The sequence below is a fragment of the Bos javanicus genome, chromosome 7, assembly GCF_032452875.1.
Source record: "Bos javanicus breed banteng chromosome 7, ARS-OSU_banteng_1.0, whole genome shotgun sequence".
NCBI lineage: Eukaryota > Metazoa > Chordata > Mammalia > Artiodactyla > Bovidae > Bos > Bos javanicus.
The window spans coordinates 29,825,680-29,846,317 of record NC_083874.1 but is presented as its reverse complement, the minus strand read 5'-3'; the positions used below and the strand labels follow the sequence as shown (position 1 = coordinate 29,846,317).

Sequence of the window (20,638 nt, the reverse complement as noted above, 5' to 3'; positions counted from 1 at the left end):
CAAGCTGGAATCAGGATTGCTGGGAGTAGTATCAGTAACCTCAGATATGTGGATGAGACCACCCTTATGGCAGAAAGCAAAGAAGAACTAAAGAGCTTCTTAGTGAAAGTGAGAGAGGAGAGTGAAAAAGTTGGCTTAAAACTCAACATGCAGAAAACTAAGATCATGGCATCTGGTCCCATCACTTCATGGCAAATAGATGGGGAAACAAGGGAAACAGTGACAGACTTCATTTTTTGGGGTTCCAAAATCACTGTAGATGGTGATTGCAGCAATGAAATTAAAAGATGCTTGCTCCTTGGAAGAAAAGTTATGACCAACCTAGACAGGATATTCAAAAGCAGAGACATTACTTTGCCAACAGAGGTCCATCTAGTCAAACCTATGGTTTTTTCAGAAATGCATGGATGTGAGAGTTGGACTATAAAGAAAGCTGAGTGCCGAAGAACTGATGCTTTTGAACTGTGGTGTTGGAGAAGACTCTTGAGAGTCCCTTGGACTGCAGGGAGGTCCAACCAGTCCATTCTAAAGGAAATCAGTCCATAATGCATTGGAAGGACTGATGCTGAAGCTGAAACTCCAATACTTTGGCCATCTGATGCGAAGAACTGACTCATTTGAAAAAACTCCGATGCTGGGAAAGATTGAAGGCGGGAGGAGGAGGGGACAACAGAGGATGAGATGGTTGGATGGCATCACTGACTCAATGGACATGAATTTGAGTAAACTCCAGGAGTTGGTGAGGGACAGGGAAGCCTGGTGTACTGCAGTCCATGGGGTAGCAAAGGGTTGGACCCAACTAAGTGAACTGAACTGAACTATGCAAAGTGACAAAAATGCATTAGTAATATTCAATCATGGCTCATTTTTATAACCTTCAAAGTTTAGTGAAATCACTAATATTCAAAAAAAGAAAATGCTTTTAGGATTTAGTTCTTTCTTCTGTGACTTAAAAGTAAACATTTGACCATGTAAATGAAAACAAGAACAATATTTTTAGAAGTATTTTATTTTCATTGTATGGAATCTGTGTTTAAACTAACTTTTTGTCCTATAAATATTTTTTACCTATGTGGTTATGAATAAATATCATATACAGTACAAAATTCTGAGAAGATGATAATGTCTTGATGAAATATAAATTCCATTTTTAAGTTAAAAATTTTTCTTTTGTTAGACACTCAGGATTTAAATGTTCCTCAAGATTTAAATTTTTAATTGTATCATTAAAGTATTCACTAAGCCAATTTTATACATCATGTATTCTTAAAATATATATGGTCACATCTAAATGCTGAACTAATTGGCTAAAAAATGGTATGTTTTCTAAAATGATTTTTAATTTATGGGCTCAGTGAGTACTTTGACTACAGCTTGGCTTACACCACTTAGGTACTCCTATTAATCTCTGTCTTTGTGATCAGTGTAATAGGTTTATGAGACTTATGCTATTTAGCATTAGAATGAACATTTTTCCCCCCACTCATTTTTATAAAACAAGAACAAAACTCAGAAGAGCTTTATAATATTTATATGAACAAACACTGCTGTACAGTTGGCAGTGGTTGTAACTATTTTTGCCATGACATTCTTTGTCAAAAGTAGTCTTGCTGTTTGGTCATGCAGCTCATTGACCGTAAGGCAGTTTTGCCCTCAAGGGTAAGATAACTGGTTGACAGTTTGGTTTCAGTGCTCTAGAAGATAAAAAAAAACCTGGTTGACAGTTTTGATCTTGAATGGTTGACAGTTTGGTTTCATTTCTCCACGGATGCAGTGCTTTCATTTTTTTTTCATTTTATATTGGATTCTAGTTATTTACAATGCTGTGTTAGTTTCAGGTGTACAGCAAAGTGATTTAGTTATTTTTACAGTCCCATCACTTCATGGTAAATAGAAGGGAAAAAGTGGAAGCAGTGACACATTTTCTTTTCTTGAGCTCCAAAATCACTGTGGACAGTGCTGTAGCCATTAAATTAAAAGATGCTTGCTCCTTGGAAGGAAAGCTGTGAGAAACCTAGACCGTGTATTTAAAAGCAGAGATATCACTTTGCCAACAAAAGTCCATATGATCAAAGCATGGAAATGAGAGTTGGACCATAAAGAAGGCTGAGTGCTGAAGAATTGATGCTTTTGAACTGTGGTGCTGGAGAAGACTCTTGAGAGTCCCTTGGACAGCAAGGAGATCATACTAGTCAATCCTAAAGGAAATCAACCCTGAATATTCCTTGGAAGGACTGATGTTGAAACCAAAACTCCAATACTTTGGCCACCTGATGTGAAGAGCTGACTCATTGGAAAAGGCCCTGATGCTGGGAAAGATTGAGGGCAAGAGGAGAAGAGGGCGGCTGAGGATCAGATGGTTAGATAGCGTCACTGACTCAATGGACATGAATTTCAGCAAACTCTGGGAGATAGTGAAGGACATGGAAACCTGATGTGCTGCAGTCCATGGGGTTGCAAAAGTTGGACACGACTTAGTCACTGAACAACAACAACTTTGGCTAATTTAGATACAATTGCTTGTTCTCTAATGACATCTTTACCAGGTTTATCATGCAGTTAGAAATTGGATGCTAAAGAACAATCAAGCTCTTCGTGTCCCTCGCAAAAGAAATGGTTACACAATTCCTGATGAGTGTAAGTTTCTTAAAAATGGTCAAAATTTTTGCTGTTTGATAGTGGAGAACATGATGGAGACAGAGTTTTTGTATTTGGTACAGCATCTAGCTTAGTGAATTTGGTGAGATATAAGGAGTGGTCATGTGTTGGAACATTTAAATGCAGTGCAGTGATTTATTACCAGTTGTATAGGTTGCACCTGGAGGAGGACATGGCAACCCACTCCAGTGCTCTTGCCTGGAAAATCCCATGGATGGAGGAGCCTGGGAGGCTACAGTCCATGGGGTTGCAAAGAGTCGGAGACAACTGAGGGACTTCACTTTCTTTATATAGGTTACATGTATTGATAATCAATAGGAGTGTCCCTCGATTATTCATTTTATTTCCAGGGAAATCTGGAGAGACTTAGTGCAAAATTTTTCTTATATCATAGAGAATTTAGGTCCAGTATGAGATCCTGAATCCTTAATGTTTGACTTTGACAAAGGAAGTATCACCTTTTCTCAGATATACCATTATTATCATGAATCTTCACAAATTTTAAATGTTTTTTATATTTTCATTTTTCACAATAAAGTCTTTAAAAGATTTTTTTTTTACTAGTTTTTCATGTGTCTTTGTGTCCTATTTAATGTTTATTTAAAATTTTATTTTCCTTGTTTTTTATGGCAAAATTGCCTTATGGGCCGTTAGCTGGGCTATGAAATTGCTTGTGGCAAAGAGTCTTATGGTGAAAATACTGCTCACTGTGGCAACATATCCAAGACTGAAATTTTGTCTAGAAGTTTTCCTGCCATTCATTGAATAAAATGAAGTTAGGAGTATTATGTTGGAAAAAATTGCATGTGTGAAAGTTGATGATTACCTATTTTATTCAGTACTCAGTGTAACCAGGGCCATTTACTATCATAGTTAAACACAACAACTGTCATTGTTCTTTCTTCAGAAATCAAATATTGTTATATTTTTTATCTTTTTAGCTATACTTGTAAAGAAGCACATGAATTTATGTATCACATTATCTTTACATACTTAATTCTCCATAGTGTTTTACTTGAACTACAGATACTGACCCTGTGGAATTTTCTAGATTATTTTCAACTTGCTGGTGCAAATGATTAGTGTAATTTACTTGGATTCTTTACATATTAATTATGTTAAATCTTTATTCTGATTTGTCTTCTATCTGTTCTTTGTGTAGGTTTAAACTTAAAAAAGTTTAAAGTGTTTTAAGCTATCAAATCGGTATAAAATCTTCTGATCTCAATCTTTTTCCATTTCTTTTTTTTTTAATGCTCAAAAGGCTTCTATATACTGGCCTGATAAATATTTTTTCTTGTTTTATGGCTTATATCTAACTCTTAAAATAACTGGAATTTAATTTGGTTTTAAGGTAAGTTGCTAATAACACTTCTTCCCCTCAAAGTAAATAACTAGTTTGTCAAAGCCAGTTATTGAATAGTATTTCTAAAATTTTGTTTTATTTTAAATGTATTCTGGATTTTTCTGTATATTTACTAGATTATGTAAGAGCCCTATTAAGATCACATCCGATAATAACAAAGGATTTAAAATGAGGTGGTGATTGAAAAAGGAATTGTGTAGTCTTGTTTCAATATACCGTTCTGGTTTTGAAACGTAGTGTGTTTGCCTATTGATTACTTCCTAAGTGGTACACAGTGTTCTAACAAAATAAAGAGTTTTTCTATTTTTTTTTTATAGGCTAAAGTATTTCTTAGTCTTACTTTTTTCTCTGAGTCCAGGTGAAATACTAAATGTTACTGAGTTGATCATAAATTTAAATATATCCCTGTTATTGAGGTTTCTGCTAAGTAGTTGGAAGCAAAAATCTATAATTTATTTAAATGTATTCTGTGCTTCTCCTATCCCTCCAGAGCAGTTTTACATAATATATCTTTAAAAATTCACTTTTGGTAGAATCTGACATTTTTCTTTCTTTTTCAAGGGAAAAATTTGTATACAAATGAATATGTGGCCATTAAATTGGTAAGTTCATGTTTCTTATTTTTCTTCAATCATTTTCTTGTTATTTCTTTAATGATTAAGTTGCATTTTCACTAGTTTTTTCCATATCATTTGTAACTTGAGCGTTTATTTGGAAAGTATGAGGCATAACTGATCTTTTGTTACTAAGCTTCTAGCATTATCGTGCCCTCAAGTGTATGGTAATGTATAAGATATCTGTGTCTTTCTGTGTTATAACAACTTAATTCTTTTACTGTGGCAGCATTATAGAACTGAATTCTTAAAATTTGGTACTGCTTCAAATTTGAGGAAGCTGATGTACTGGCCTTTTTAATATGCTGGAAGTTAGAATGCAAGGTTTTTCTTTCTGATTCAAGCATTTGGACAAAAGTGTCTTTAGTGTTTAGGGATTACATTACTTGGAAATGTATTTCCAGGTAGCTTCCAAAATCTTTTCTGTTTGTGTTTTATGTTTGGTAAAACCGGGTCTTGCTTGACCTTCAGGGATTCAGAAATTCTTGATATGGGTGGAGGTTAGCCAGGAAAGCAAACTCCCAAGGGACTGATTTGAAGTCCTAAAGAAGCTTGGTATGACATCTGTAAGGCAGCTTTTTTTTTTTTGTATAGTTGGGATCTGGGAATTTTTATGACATATAACTTTGTTCTGGTGCAGCTTTACTATTTGGTTTGCCAGCCAGGTTTCCCTGAGGTTGAGCATGGCTTATTTGGTTTTCCCAGCCTGCCTGCCAGTCTTGATCTTCTTTGTGCCAATATAACCTCTGTTATTAGGGTAATGTGACTACAGAAGAGCCTATTCAAGCAAGAGGAAAGTTGGAGAAATTGAAAAACAAAACTTTGGGGATAAGATAGAAAACTGTGCTTTAAGTTAAAAAGCACAGTTTAAGTATCTTTGTGAGTATAAACCAAGTTTCACTGGAACAAATGCTGTCTATTTTTACTGGAAAATAAAAATGTGCAGTAGGGGTTGTGGTGCTACTGAGATGGGCTCACTGACATGTGAGTTGGGACTGGCATTTACCTGGCATGAGTTCACCTAGGTTTAGTTCTGGTCCTTGATTTTTATGACAGAAAATCTGGTTAGGTTGTCTCATTAAAATTGTCGCTGTTAATCAGAACTAGATTCACAGTATCCATCAATTCACTTAGTCAAGTTCTCAGGTGTAAGTCAGAAGAGTTAATTTCTAACTTACAGTGAAGGTATTTTACTATTATGGGTCCAGAATGCCCACAACAGTATAAATCATGTTTTCTTTCTGTAGGCTGATCTACATAGAATATTAAGTTAAAATTACAAAAAGAAATTTGCAAGGTTTCCTCATGAGTGTGTAGTCAGGACAAGGGGAGTTAGTTTGTGTGAATCACAATAGGGAGGCCAGGATGCAAGGAACGGGCATTGCTGACTTTTCTTTTCGCATGGTCTAGGCCAGTGGTCTGAGATACAGACATTGAATGGTGTTGGGAGTGGACATGGCACACTAGGATGGCAGTTCCTATATTCTTTGTTATTGATGGCTTGTAATGAGTAGTTCCACTCACGGGAGCATGTGAATAATACTTAACTGAGGTTAGGGCAAATAAATCTTGATGTCAAAATATGAGCCACGCTAGGCTCACCTTTACTTGTCAGTTTCAGTCATTAACTGGTGACCCTTAGCTCCAGTTATTTTCAGATTTGAAACTTGTTGACCCTGTTGACGTCTTTGCTACCTTACTAAACATGTCCTGTGTCATCTGTTAGCCTTCCTGTGTATACACATACAAGTCACTTGTTTTAGTTTACTTTCATGCTGTATCACTGTTCCCGTATTTTTTTTTAAATGTTAAGTTTGGTTTTCTTTTTATTCTGGAACCTAAATTTATTTATTAATTTACTTTTGGCTAAACTGAGTCTTTGTTGCTATGCGAAGGCATTCTCTAGTTGCTGTGAGCAGGGGCTGCTCTTTGTTGTGGTGCGTGGGCTTCTCGTCGTGGTAGCTTCTCTTGTTGCAGAGCATGAGCGCTAGACGAGCAGGCTTAAGTAGCTGTGGGGTGTGGGCTCAGGAGTTGTGGTTCCCAGGCTCCAGAGCACAGCCTTTTTGTTGCGGTGTGTGGGCTTAGTTGCTCCACAGTATGTGGGATCTTCCCAGACAAGGGATCGAACCCACGTCCCCTGCATTGGCAGGTGGATTCTTTACCACTGAGCCAATGGGGAAGTCCCCTTATTTTTTTTTTTTTTTCTTCTTTTGTTTTTTGACATTATTTTTCTGCCTTGATTTGTCCCTTATTAAAGCACAGTGATCAGAACTACATATAATAATGTTGTTATTCAATATTCTTTGGGAGAACTGGGAGTATTTTTATATCTATATGTGGCATTTTGAGGTTGAAGTATGGTATAGAGTTATACTTGCCTCAGATTCATCCAAAGGTGTATTGGCAAGATAAAAAATTTTTCATATAAACTGTTAAGCCATGGTTGGTATTTAGTTTCCTAAATATTTTCATGTGTGTGTATTTATGTATTTATATGTGTATTATATGTATATACATATATATAAAATGTCCTTATATATTTTTTCTATCTTATATGTTTGTCTGTTTGTATCTATTGTCTCTGTTTATACAAAACCTCATGATTTTGTTCAGAACCTGCCTTTAAAGTAACCACTTGAAAAATGTTGTATCTGTATACCTTCAGTACTCGCTTATTTTTGTACCTTGGTACAAAGTCGTTATTTGATGACAGTGGTGTTCATTCAGAGAGCAAACTTTAGTGACTAATTTCAGTTTTGTTATATATCCCATATAAAGGTTTACACAGTTATTTAATGTTACCCTGGTTCCTATTGATAGTTTGCTTCAGGTTAATTTGTTAACTTGATCTCAGCCACCGCTCTCATATCTTGTTTGTTCAGTTCAGTTCAGTCGCTCAATCATGACTCTTTGCGACTCCATGGACTGTAGCATGCCAGGCTTCCCTGTCCATCACCAACTCCCGAAGCTTGCTCAAACTCGTGTCCACTGAGTTGGTGATGCCATCCAACCATTCATCCTCTATCACCCCCTTCTCCTCCTGCCTCCTGCCATACAACAAATGACAGGTTATTATGCACCTTGTTTATATTATAGTTACATAATAACCTGTCATTCATGAATAATGAAAAATTCATCCTATGGTGAGGTGACTTTTCTTGTATGGTGGCACAATAAAATTTTAGTGCTAGTAAAGTATTGGAATCAAGCTGAAGTGACTCTGCTAAATTAGAGAGTAGATAGATCTGGGTTTCTGTTTTTACCTAGGGAATATTAGTGATTGAGTGAATTATGTATTTTACTTGTGATTGTCTACTTGGGTATCTTTTTATTGTATCTTATGGTTATATACTTTAATATAGTTAACTAAGGAATTCCACTGTATGGAAGGGGCTGTTTTAAGTCATATATATGTGTATAGAAATAAAATGAGAAAATATTTTATGTGTCTTTTGTAAACAAGGGAACTGAAAAGTACAAAAAGATTAAGTAAGTCTAGCAAGTAGTGAATTTCTGATTCACACCCAGCCTCTGCCTTTACCCTGCCATCCTGCCTCTCAAGAACTAAGTTGATTGTTTTCTCTTATAATAATCTTTATGATTATAACTGTTCCACTGGGATTTTACAGCTTCCTTATTTGAAGTCTTTGTCGTTGGCTCTTTCATTATGATATGTCAAGTATAAATTTCTTTTTAGTTACTCTGGGATTCACATTCCTCTTGACTCTCTGGTTTGTTGTCTTTCATCAGTTCTCGCATTTATTTCTTCAGTTGTTGCCTCTGCTCACTTTTCTTTCTCTTTTCCTTATCAAATGCGTATTAGTCCTCATTGTATTGTCCAGCTCTTTAATCTTTTTTCTGTGTTTTCTGTTTTTCTTCCTGCATAATGCATTTTGTATAATTTATGTAGATGCATTCTACAAAATTTTCTCATTCTTTAGGTATTTTTCTGTCTCCCAGTTTCCAAATTCTTTTTGCTGTTGTGTTAGTGTGTTGACAGATTGGTTTTAAATTTTGGTTATTTTTGTTTTTTTGTACTTCTTGAAGTTTTGTTGGTTTTGTTTAAATTTTGTTAGCTTGTTATATACTTTCCTGTTGGATCTTGTTCAGTTTTCCTGTGTTATTGCTCTGTTATAGTTTTGTTTCCTACACATTTATATCTTAAATCTACTTTGCTTCTGTTTATGTTCTATGAGTGTGTGTGTGTTTGTCTGTGTAGGTATAAATCTCAAAAACATGTTGAATGAAAAGTCAGATACATACATATAAGACATATATCATACAATCTCATTTGCATGAAATCCAACAACAGACAAAACAAATCAAAAGATGATAGAAGTCTGAGAGAAGGGTGATAGAAAAGCGCTAAAGGCTTTTTGAGCTAGTGGTTGCAGTTTACGAAACTCAGTTCAGTTCAATTCAGTTCAGTTGCTCAGTCATGTCTGACTCTTTGTGACCCCATGAATCGCAGCACGCCAGGCCTCCCTGTCCATCACCAACTCCCTGAGTTCACTCAGACTCACGTCCATCGGGTCAGTGATGACATCCAGCCATCTCATCCTCTGTCGTCCCCTTCTCCTCCTGCCCTCAACCCCTCCCAGCATTAGAGTCTTTTCCAATGAGTCAAGTCTTCGCATGAGGTGGCCAAAGTACTGGAGTTTCAGCTTAGCATCATTCCTTCCAAAGAAATCCCAGGGCTGATTTCCTTCAGAATGGACTGGTTGGATCTCCTTGCAGTCCAAGGGACTCTCAAGAGTCTTCTCCAACACCACAGTTCAAAAGCATCAATTCTTCGGCACTCAGCCTTCTTCACAGTCCAACTCTCACATCCATACATGACCACTGGAAAAACCATAGCCTTGACTAGACGAACCTTTGTTGGCAAAGTAATGTCTCTGCTTTTGAATATGCTATCTAGGTTGGTCATAACTTTCCTTCCAAGGAGTAAGTGTCTTTTAATTTCATGGCTGCAGTCACCATCTGCAGTGATTTTGAAGCCCAGAAGAATAAAGTCTGACACTGTTTCCACTGTTTCCCCATCTATTTCTCATTAAGTGATGGGATCGGATGCCATGATCTTCGTTTTCTGAATGTTGAGCTTTAAGCCAACTTTTTCACTCTCTTCTTTCACTTTCATCAAGAGGCTTTTTAGTTCCTCTTATGAGCCTAATATTTAGAAATTGTGTGTTTTACTGTAAGCTGTACTCCACCTAAAATTTTTTAAAAATGTGTTGTTGCTACTGTCAAAATTTTCCCATTTCCATCGTTGTTCTTTTTTACTTTTCTGTAATGTCACTTTAACCCAGAACCTTTCCATCAGAAATATATAATGTACAGGGCACAGTAATTCCTGGGAACAGAAGTAGAATCAGGGCCATCATTGCCTTAGTCAAGAATGTTAACAGTATACTTTTCTTCAGGGTCAAAGAGTCAAACATAGACTTCCCTAATGCTTGTGTAATAGCCACTTAACCTTGTATATGTTTATGGCATTAATTTATTTTACATTGTACTTAAAGTTGATTATTATCTGGATTTAACCTTAGGGAGACAAGGATACCTAATAGAGTGTTACACTATATAAGAGCTGACATCAAGATTTGTAACATTCGTAATAACTGGGGCCTAGTGACACTTTAATAACTTGTATATTTTTTATTGTTGCTTTTTTTTTTTTTAAACAGGAGCCCATGAAATCCAGAGCACCACAGCTACATTTGGAATACAGATTCTACAAGCAGTTAGGATCTGGAGGTAAAGTCTTATATTAATTTTTAAATTTGTAATAAAATGAATTGTCATGATAGTAACTCTAAGTTTCAAGGAATACTATGTTAAATTTAGTTAAAAGTAATACTTCTTAAGGCTATGCTTAGTAGGTTATTTTCTTACTAGAGTCTTCCTTTTTATTTTAAATATGCCATTTTTAGAGCTTTTTGTGTTGGTACCAATAGAAATAGAGAACATTGTGAAAAAATTTAATTGGGGAATATAAAGTTCATATAGTTTCCAGACTCTTAGCCTTTTTGGTGATAGAAGGAGATCAGTTCTGGGATTTCTTTGGAAGGAATGATGCTACAGCTGAAACTCCAGTACTTTGGCCACCTCATGCGAAGAGTTGACTCATTGGAAAAGACTCTGATGCTGGGAGGGATTGGGGGCAGGTGGAGAAGGGGACAACAGAGGATGAGATGGCTGGATGGCATCACTGACTTGATGGACATGAGTTTGAGTGAACTCCGGGAGTTGGTGATGGACAGGTAGGCCTGGCGTGCTGCGATTCATGGGGATCGCACAGTCGGACATGACTAAGTGACTGAACTGAAGTGAACTGAACTGATAGTTACTGAAATGACTTAGGACATAATAGTAGGCTGAAAAATGGCCCCTTAAAAGATATCCATATCACAGGCCCTAGAATCTATAAATGTGACCTTATAGCAAAGACTTTGCCGGTATGAGTAAGTTAAGGATCTTGAGATTAAAGATTATTTTGGGTTATCTCACTTCAGTTCAGTTGTTCAGTTGTGTCGGACTCTTTGCGACCCCCTGGACTACAGCACATGGGTTATCTGGGTGGCCCCAAATGCACAGTAAAAGAGAGTCAGAGGAACGATTTACGTAACGGAAGAGAAGGCCTAGTGGCTACTGAGGCCAAGATTGGAGTGATATGGTCAATAAGCCAAGGAATCTTGAAATCCTGGTGTAGGATTGTCCTGTAGAACCTTTTTGATTCAGCCTGTTGAAACTGATTTCAAATTTTTTGGCCTCCAGAACTGTGAGAAAATAAATTTCTGTTAAGCCACAAATGTGTAGTAATTACAGTGGCTGTAAGAAATTAATACCAGTATAGTTTAACATAAACTCTAAGTGAGAATGGATATTTTGTTCCATTGGAAAAAAACTAACGAGAAAATTTCCTATTTTACGTTGTATTTACTTTATGTTAACGTTTCTCTCAGCTCCACTTTTCATTTCTGTTCTACTAACTGTAATGATTTTTATATGTACAGTGTCTTACCAAGTAAGGGTATTTTGTTTTCCCAGGTTCAGTAGAACGGAATTTTTTCATGTGTCTTTTTGTAAGCTCATGTTTACCTTCTGCTTGGTAGAGCTGTACATTTCTTAATACATTATCAATTTTGCATTCTTTTCTTTTTCCTTAGAGCATGCTTTCCAAATGAGTCATCATTGTGGGGACACTAAGTTGACATTTTGTAATAATGGTTTTATCATTATAATCTTTCTATAGTGCGTGTTTGAGTCTGATACAGTCCTCCAGGACTTATCAAAATTATCACTGACAATTGAGATTTAAATGATAAGGGGATACAATTAATTATATATGAAACTATACATATTAGTTAGGACTAGTAAGTGACCCCACTCCAGTACTCTTGCCTGGAGAATCCCATGGATGGGGGAGCCTGGTAGGCTGCAGTCCATAGGGTTGCTAGGAGTCGGATACAACTGAGCGACTTCACTTTCACTTTCATGCATTGGAGAAGGAAATGGCAACCCACTCCAGTGTTCTTGCCTGGAGAATCCCAGGGACGGGGGAGCCTGGTGGGCTGCCGTCTATGGGGGTCACACGGAGTCGGACACGACTGAAGTGACTTAGCAGCAGCAGTAAGTGACAGAAAGCCCTAAGAAGCTAAGTGGGGGGAAAAAAGTAGTTTATTGACCATGTACTGTAAATTCAGGGAAAAGACTTGTTTATAAGACATTGCAATACTGTCACCAGAGACATTCTTTAATTTGTATGCTGTTTGTGTGTGTCTCTCTGTGTGTAAGCATATGTGTAAGCTTTGTTCTCTGGCCCTTCTTATGAAATGACAGAGAAGCTTACCAACAGCCTAGCTTAGCACTTATAAAAGTATCTCTTAACTAAAAATTTCAGCAAAAGTTCTAGAACTGAATTGTAAGGGTTTCCTGAAGTGGGGAGGGAGGAATAGTTAGGGATTTTAGGAAGGTCATGTGCATGCTGCTGTATTTAAAACGGATAACCAACAAAGACCTACTATATAGCACATGGAACTCTGCTCGGTGTTATGTGCCAACCTGGATGGATGGGGGTTTGGGAGAGAATGGATGCATATATGCATATGACTGAGTCCCTTCACTGTTCACCTGAAATTACCACAGCGTTGTTAATTGGGTAAAAGTTTAAGCTTTGGGGAGAAAAGTTAATAGCACCAAAAAAATAAAAGTTCTAGGACTGAATCATACTTATTTCGTATCTAGTGATTTAATCACTGTGAATTTGATCACCCAGACTTGCATCTTGTGCTCATCTCAGATACTACCTGAAATCCAGGGGCTGGGAATAGGGAGATATTCCCATGTCTCATGGGAAACTGAGGTGTTACCAGAAGAAGGAAGATTGGATGCTGGGAACCATGTGTTGAGAACTGCTGAGCTAGGAGTATAAGCATTTGTGCTAAAAGTGAAGAATGCCTGAAAGCAAAAAATTTCCTTGGAAAAGAACATAACCTATGTGCTAATTCTATAGTTAGTTTTTCTTGATCAGATCTGTAGAGTTTAAACTTCGTGATAAGAATGTTAATATTGATGTGCATGCGTTCTAAGTTGCTTCAGTCATGTCTGACTCTATGCAACCCTGTGGACTGTAGCCCTCCAGGCTCCTCTGTCCATGGGGATTCTCCAGGCAGAAATACTGGAGTGGGTTGCCATGTCCTCCTCCAGGGGATCTTCCCGACCCAGGGATCGAACCCATGTCTCTTATGTCTCCTGCATTGGCAGATGGGTTCTTTACCACTACTTCTGTTCTAATCCTTCGTACATGAACAATAGTGGACCTGAAAATGGAAAGAAACATCATGACAATGATTCTTTCAATAACATGCTTAACCGTTGCCCACCTATAAGGAACTGAAGTACCAAGCAGTATCAAGAGTGTAGGATCTCCATATGTTATTTTGTGGCTTAATTGATGGTGTTTTATCACATAAGTGAAATGCTGAAATATAAAATGAAGTGGTAAATTTATTTTGGGAGAGAGATGGTACAATTGTACTTTCATGTAGTGTGTGAATTTTGTATTCTTACCCATTCTTGAGCGTTTCTTGGGAAAAAATATACTTGTCTCCAGTGTTGGGGATGCTAATAAGCATCACTGAAAATTAGTGATGTTAGAAGTTATCAGAGTAACTTGTCAGCCCACAATCAATGACTTTTTGTAGTAGTATCAAAAATGCATTTAGAACAATTGAAATTGGGTAGACTCTTAAGTTATATAGTTGAAAGTTCACTGGATACAAAAACAAATACAAAAGCTTGCTTTTGCCCATTGAGTTGGATCGTGTTCATGCTTTTTAGTAGCCAAAAAACTTTGATCAAGAGACACAGCTAGTAACTTAAAGCCTCATTACTCTCTGTTCTCAACCATCTCCCCAGAGCCTCTCTTTTCTTGCCCTCCTGTGCCTCGCCTCTCCTTCTGGTCTTGCGTATCATATTCATATTGCTGTGGTCGTGTTGTTTTGTTTGGTGCTTGTTTCGGGTACTCCCTATCCCTTGTTTATTAGTTGCAGCTCTTCCTAATTCATAGCAGTTTGATTTGTTTGCTCATTGTTAGAAAACTGCCCAGCCATGACCTGGGAAATGGAATTTTAGTTTGGTTTTTACAGTGCTTGCTTTGTACTCTTGATTTTAAAAAGATATCTAACTCTGATCCTGTACTTCAATGACAGAATTTGTGTTGAAATACATTATCTATTACATTAGTAGTTATGTAAGAAGTTTTTGCATTCATTGACTCATGAAGCAATATGTATTTCAAAGAGTTATTTAGAGTTAGATCATTTTTTTTTTTTCACCAGAGATCTGTGCTGAGTCATTTTAAGGTAAAATTATGTTGAATGGTAAAGCTGAGGTATTTCTATTCATATTGGAGACTAAATATTTAATTTACTCAATGAAATGTAATGCTCTTTATGGAATTTAGCCATCTGGATAAGGTAGAGATAAATATTTTTGAGACTCTTTGAAACCATTAAAGCAAGGAAGTTTTGAAGAAAATGGAAGCAGTTCTTACTTGTTCCTTTATTGATCTCTTTCTCAGTATTATTTTAGAAAGCCAGATATATTACGTGTATACCTTGCTTGAATGTACATGTACAACTGCCAACAATGAGTTGGCTTATATGAATTCACTTACGTATACGTCTTTTCAATTCAGAAATTTTATGTGAATAGTTAAGAATTTTGAGTTATGCTTAATAGACACGTTTGAAGAGGGGAGACTTAAAGGTAGGGAAAAAAAGAAAAGTTGGTGATTTGGATAGCAGAACTAGGGTAGAAAACTTTGAAATGCAGCCTTAGAACAAAATGGCAAGACAGAGTAAATCTGGGCCTTAGAATGGGAGGTATGGCGGGAAGGGAGAGGAAGGCAAAATTATATGACGACAGAGTCTGAACACTATACAGTTGACCCTTGAACAGTGTGGGTCCACTTATACATGGATTTTTTTCAATAGTAAGTACTACTTCCCTGGTGGGCTTCCCTGGTGGCTCAGACAGTAAAGAATCTGCCTGCAATGCAAGAGACCCAGGTTACATGCCTGGGTCTGGAAGACCCCTGGAGAAGGGAATGGCTACCCACTCCAGTATTACTGCCTGGAGAACTCCATGGACGGAGGAGCCTGACAGGCTGTAGCCCATGGGGTCACAAAGAGTCAGACAAGACTGAATGACTAACACTTTCACTACAATACTGCATGATGTAAGGTTGGTTGAATGTGAGGATGTGGAACCACAGACACAGAGGATCCAAAACATGTATATGGAGGGCCGACTATGAGTTATATGTGGGTTTTTGTGCAGTGGGGTCAGTGCCCCTAACTCCTGTGTTTTTCAAGGGTCAGTTCTACTTTGCTTAATTCCAAGGAGCTCCAAAATGAAGCTCATGGTTAATAAGAATAGAAATAAGGCTATATAACTTTGAATATTAGGGAGAGTGTTTGAGATATACTTACTCAGTTACAGTTAATACTTGGATTAAATAAATGTGGCCTAAATCTTTTTCCAATTCAAGTTTTTCTTTGTCATCCCTGAATCTTTTTTGTTGTTGTTGTTATTAAAAGTTTCAAGTGTGAAGCATTATAATTTGACATCTGTACAGGCATTCCTTGTTTTGTTGCACTTCACCAGTATTTTTTTTTTTTTTATTACAAATTGGAAGTTTGTGGCATTCCTACAAAGAGCAAGTCCTTGGCGCCCTTTCTCTAACAGCATCTGCTCACTTCATGTCTTTGTGTCACATTTGGACAATTTTCACAGTATTTCTGACTTTTCTGAATGGGAGTTTCCTTGTAGCTCAGTTGGTGAAAAATCTGCCTGTAATGCAGGAGACCTGGGTTCGATTCCTGTGTCGGGAAGATCCCCTGGAGAAGGAAATAGCAGCCCACTCAGTATTCTTTCCTGGAGAATCTCATGGACGGAGAAGCCTGGCAGGCTACAGTCAATGGGGGTCTCAAGAGTCAGACCTGACTGACCGACTAAACCACCACCATTAGAGTTTTCCATTATTATTATGTTTGTTCTGGTGAACTATGTACAGTGATCTTTGATGTTACTGTCACAGCTTGCTGAAGGGTCAGATGATGGTTAGCATTTTTTACCCATAAAGGGTTTTTAAGCTGTAGAATTGATGCTTTTGAACTGTGGTGTTGGAGAAGACTCTTGAGAGTCCCTTGGACTGCAAGGAGATCCAACCAGTCCATTCTGACGGGGATCGGCCCTGGGATTTCTTTGGAAGGAATGATGCTAAAGCTGAAACTCCAGTACTTTGGCCACCTCATGCGAAGAGTTGATTCATTGGAAAAGACCCTGATGCTGGGAGGGATTGGGGGCAGGAGGAGAAGGGGACGACAGAGGATGAGATGGCTGGATGGCATCACTGACTCAACAGATGTGAGTCTGAGTGAACTCCGGGACTTGGTGATGGACAGGGAGGCCTGGCGTGCTGTGATTCATGGGGTCGCAAAGAGTTGGAGACGACTGAGCGACTGATCTGATCTGATCTGATGTACATTGTGTTTTTAGACATTATGCTACAGCATACTTAATAGACTTCAGTATAGTGTAAATATAACTTCTATATGCACCATGAAACCAAAAAATTCTGTTTACATTTATTTTGATTTTCCTGTTATTGCAGTGGTCTGGAACTGAACCCAGAATATGTCCTAAGTATGCCTGTACACACTACAAAGTGATCGTCACCACATTTCTATTTACTGTCCATCACTGTACAGCTGACTCCCCTTACCCATTTCACTCATTCCCCCAACTCCCTTTCCCTCTGGTAACACTAATCTAATTTCTACATTAGGTTAGAATTTGATTCTAATGAGTTCTAACAAACTCATCAGATCTGAGTTTGTTTTTTTATTTATTTTGTGTATTCATTCATTTTTTTTTTTTTTTAGATCCCACACATGAGTAACTTTTTGTGGTATTTGTCTTGTTTGCTTAACTTATTCACTTAGCATAAAACTTTCAGTGTCCATCCATGTTGTCACAAATGGCAGGATTTCATTCTTTTTTTGTGGTGAAGTAGTATGCCTTCATGTATGTGTACCACATCTTCTTTATCCATTCATGCATCCATGAACACTTAGGTTATTTCTGTTTCTTGGCCATTGTAAATAATGCTGCAGTATTTAGGGGTTCTTGTGCCTTTTCACATTGTGTTGTGTTCTTTGGATAATACCTAGACGTGAAAATAGCTGGGTCAGATGGTAGTTCTGTTCTTAAGTTTTTGAGGAATCTCAATGCTATTTCCCATATGACTGCACCAATTTTCAGTCCCACCAATAGTGTACAAGGGTTCCCTTTATCCACATCCTCTCCAGCATTTGTTATTTTTTTTCTTGTTGATAATAGCCATTCTGACAGGTGTGAGGTGATCTTTCATTGTGGTTTTGGTTGCATTTCCCTCATAATTAGTGATGTTGAACGTCTTTTCATGTGCCTCTTACTGTGTCTTTAGAAAAATACCTATTCAGATCCTCTGCCCATTTTTTTTTATCATAAATGAATTTTTCAAATTCGTAAATTGAATTCTGTCAAATGCTTTTTCTGAGTCTGTTGAGATAATCATGTGTTTTTATCCTTCATTTTGTTAATATAATATATCATGTTGATTGACTTGCAGATGTTAAATGTTCTTGCATCCCTGAAATTAATCCCACTTGATCATGATGGATGATTCTTTTAATGTATTGCTGGATTTGGTTTGCTAATGTTGAGGATTTTTGCAGCTTTGTTCATCAGGGATGTGTGTGCTCAGTCGCTGAGTGTGTCCAACTCTTTGTGACCCCATGGACTGTAGTTCGTCAGGCTCCTCTGTCCATTGAATTTTCCAGGCAAGAATACTGGAGTGGGTTGCCGTTTCTTACTCCAGAGGGTCTTCCTGACCCAGGGATCAAACCCAAGTCTCCTGTGGCTCCTGCATTGGCAGGTGGATTCTTTACCACTGTGCCACCGGGGGAGCCCTTATCAAGGATATTGGCCTCTTATTTTTTTTAATGGGGGTCATTGTTTGGTTTTGGTATCAGAGTAATGGTGTCTTCATGAGATGTGTTTGGAAGGTTTTCTTCCTCTTCAATTTTTGGGAAGAATTTGAGAAGAGTTGGTATTAAATCTTTTTGAATGTTTTGAATAATTTATCGATGAAAGCCATCTGATCCTAGACTTGAGTTTGCTGGGAGCTTTTTGATTAATCTTTCCGTCTCCTTACTAGTAGTTATTCTATTCAGATTTTCTGTTTCTTCATGATTCAGTCTTGGGAGCTTGTATGTTTCTAGGAATTCTCCATTCTTTTCTAAGTTGTCTAATTTATTGATATTGAATATTGGTTCATAGTGGTTTCATAATTTTTTGTATTTCTGTTGTATCATTTGTAATTTCTCCTCTTACAGTTTGATTTTGTTTGAGTCCTCTTTTTTTTAAGATTAGTCTAACCAAGGATTTGCCAATTTTATCTGTTTAAAGAACTAGCTCTTGTTTCATTATCTTTTCTATTGTTTTTTAAATGTCTTTCATTTATTTCCCCTCATATCTTTATTATTTCCTTCTTCTAATTTTGAGCTTCATTTATTCTTTTTGTTTCCTTTAGGTGTAAAGTTATATTATTTATTTTGGATTTTTCTTGCTTCTTGAGGTAGGCCTGTATTGCTATGGACTTTCTTCTTTGAACTGCTTTTGCTGCATCCCATGGATTTTGGTATGTTGTTACTCTGCTTTCACTTGTTTCTAGGTATTTTTTCATTTCTTCATTGACCTATTGGTTGTTTGGTACATGTTGTTTATTAATTTCTATGATTTTGTGCTTTGTGGTTGATATTTAGTTTCATAGAATTGTGGTTGGAGAATATGCTTGATATGATACCAGCTTTTCTGAATTTATTCTGAGACTTTGTGACCTAATATCTGATCTGTCTTGGAGAATGTTTTGTGTGCACTTGAAAAGAATGTATATTTTGGTGATTTTTGGGTGGAATACTCTATATATTAAATCCATGGAATCTAATACATGATTTAAATTTGTTTTCTTTCTGATTATTTTTTTCTGGGTGATCTATCCATTGATGTAAGTAGGGTGGTAAAGTCCTCTGCTATTATTGTTTGCTTTCAATTTCTCCTTTAGGTTTGTTAATATTTGAGTTGTATATATTAGTCCTCCTCTACTAGATGCATATACATTTATAAATGTTTTACCTTTTTCCTGGATTGACATCTTTATCGTTATGTTTGCTCTTCTTTGTCTTTTATAGTCTTTGTTTTAAAATCTTCTTTCTCTGATATGAGTGTGAGTGAAGAGTGAGTGAAGTCGCTCAGTCGTGTCCGACTCTTTGAGACCCCATGGACTGTTGCCTACCAGGCTCCTCTGTCCATGAGATTCTCCAGGCAAAAATACTGGAGTGGGTTGCCATTTCCTTCTCCAGGGGATATGAGTGTAGCTAGTCCAACTTTCTTTTCATTTATGTCTGCATTGAAATTTTTTCAATTTCTTCACTTTCAGACTGTGTGTATCCTTCCTCCTGAAGTGAGTCTTGTGTAGACAGCATGTAGATACGTCTTTTTTAATTTTCCTCTTTAAATTCAAACAGTCCCTCAGTGTCTTTTAATTGGCTGTTCTAGTCCATATACATTTGAAGTAGTTCTTGATAAATACGTACTTACTGTCAGTTTGTTAATTTTTTCCTCGTGGTTTTGTAGTTCCTCTCTGTTCCTTTCTTCTCTTTTCCTCTTTCTTTGTGTTTTGGTAGTTTTCTTCAGTGTTATATTTACATTTCTTTCCATTTTCTTCTGTGTATTTACTACAAGTTTTTTTCCCAGTGGTTGTTATGAGATTCACATAGAACTGTTTATATAAGTAGTAGCCTGTTTTAAACTGGTAGCATCTTAAATTCCAAAGCTTTATCTAACAAAATAAGGTTTTTCTCAATGTTTTATGCTTTTAATGACATATATTGTCTCTTAATGCAGCCGTTGTTATTGGAATTTAATTTAAATTTGCTACTTTTTGTCTTTAAACTATCATGTTTGCTTTATAGGTGATTGATACACTACCTCTTTTCCAATAATATTTTTTACTTGTGTATGTTTTCTTATTATTAATTAGTTCTTTTTCTTTTCAGTTTAAGAAACCTCTTCAGTATTTCTTATAGGGCCAGTTTAGTTGTGATGAACCTCTTTAAGCTTGTGTTTATCTGGGAAACTCTTTATCCTTTCTTCAATTCTGAATGATATACTTGCTAGATGGAGAATTTTTGGTTGAAAGTTTTTTCCTTTGTAACACTCTGAATACGTTATGCCACTTACTCTTGGCCTGTAAAGTTTCTACTGAAAAATCTGATTATTTTATGGGATTTACTTTGTAGGTAATAAGTTGGTTTTCTCTTGTTTTTAGGACTCTCTCTTTATCCTTAACTTATATCATTTTAATTATGACATGTCTTGGTATATGTTTGTT

General features: G+C 36.8%; 1 protein-coding gene across 9 annotated transcripts in view; it reads left to right on the top strand.

The window, feature by feature from the left end:
• CSNK1G3 (casein kinase 1 gamma 3) overlaps positions 1-20,638 on the top strand; it is a 116,018-nt gene that overhangs the window by 34,351 nt on the left and 61,029 nt on the right. For all 9 annotated transcript variants that reach the window (XM_061422947.1, XM_061422942.1, XM_061422946.1 and 6 more), the window contains 2 exons: positions 4,586-4,626; positions 10,323-10,392. In XM_061422947.1, the coding sequence (XP_061278931.1) occupies positions 4,586-4,626; positions 10,323-10,392 (111 nt within the window). The remainder of the gene's footprint in view (positions 1-4,585; positions 4,627-10,322; positions 10,393-20,638) is intronic.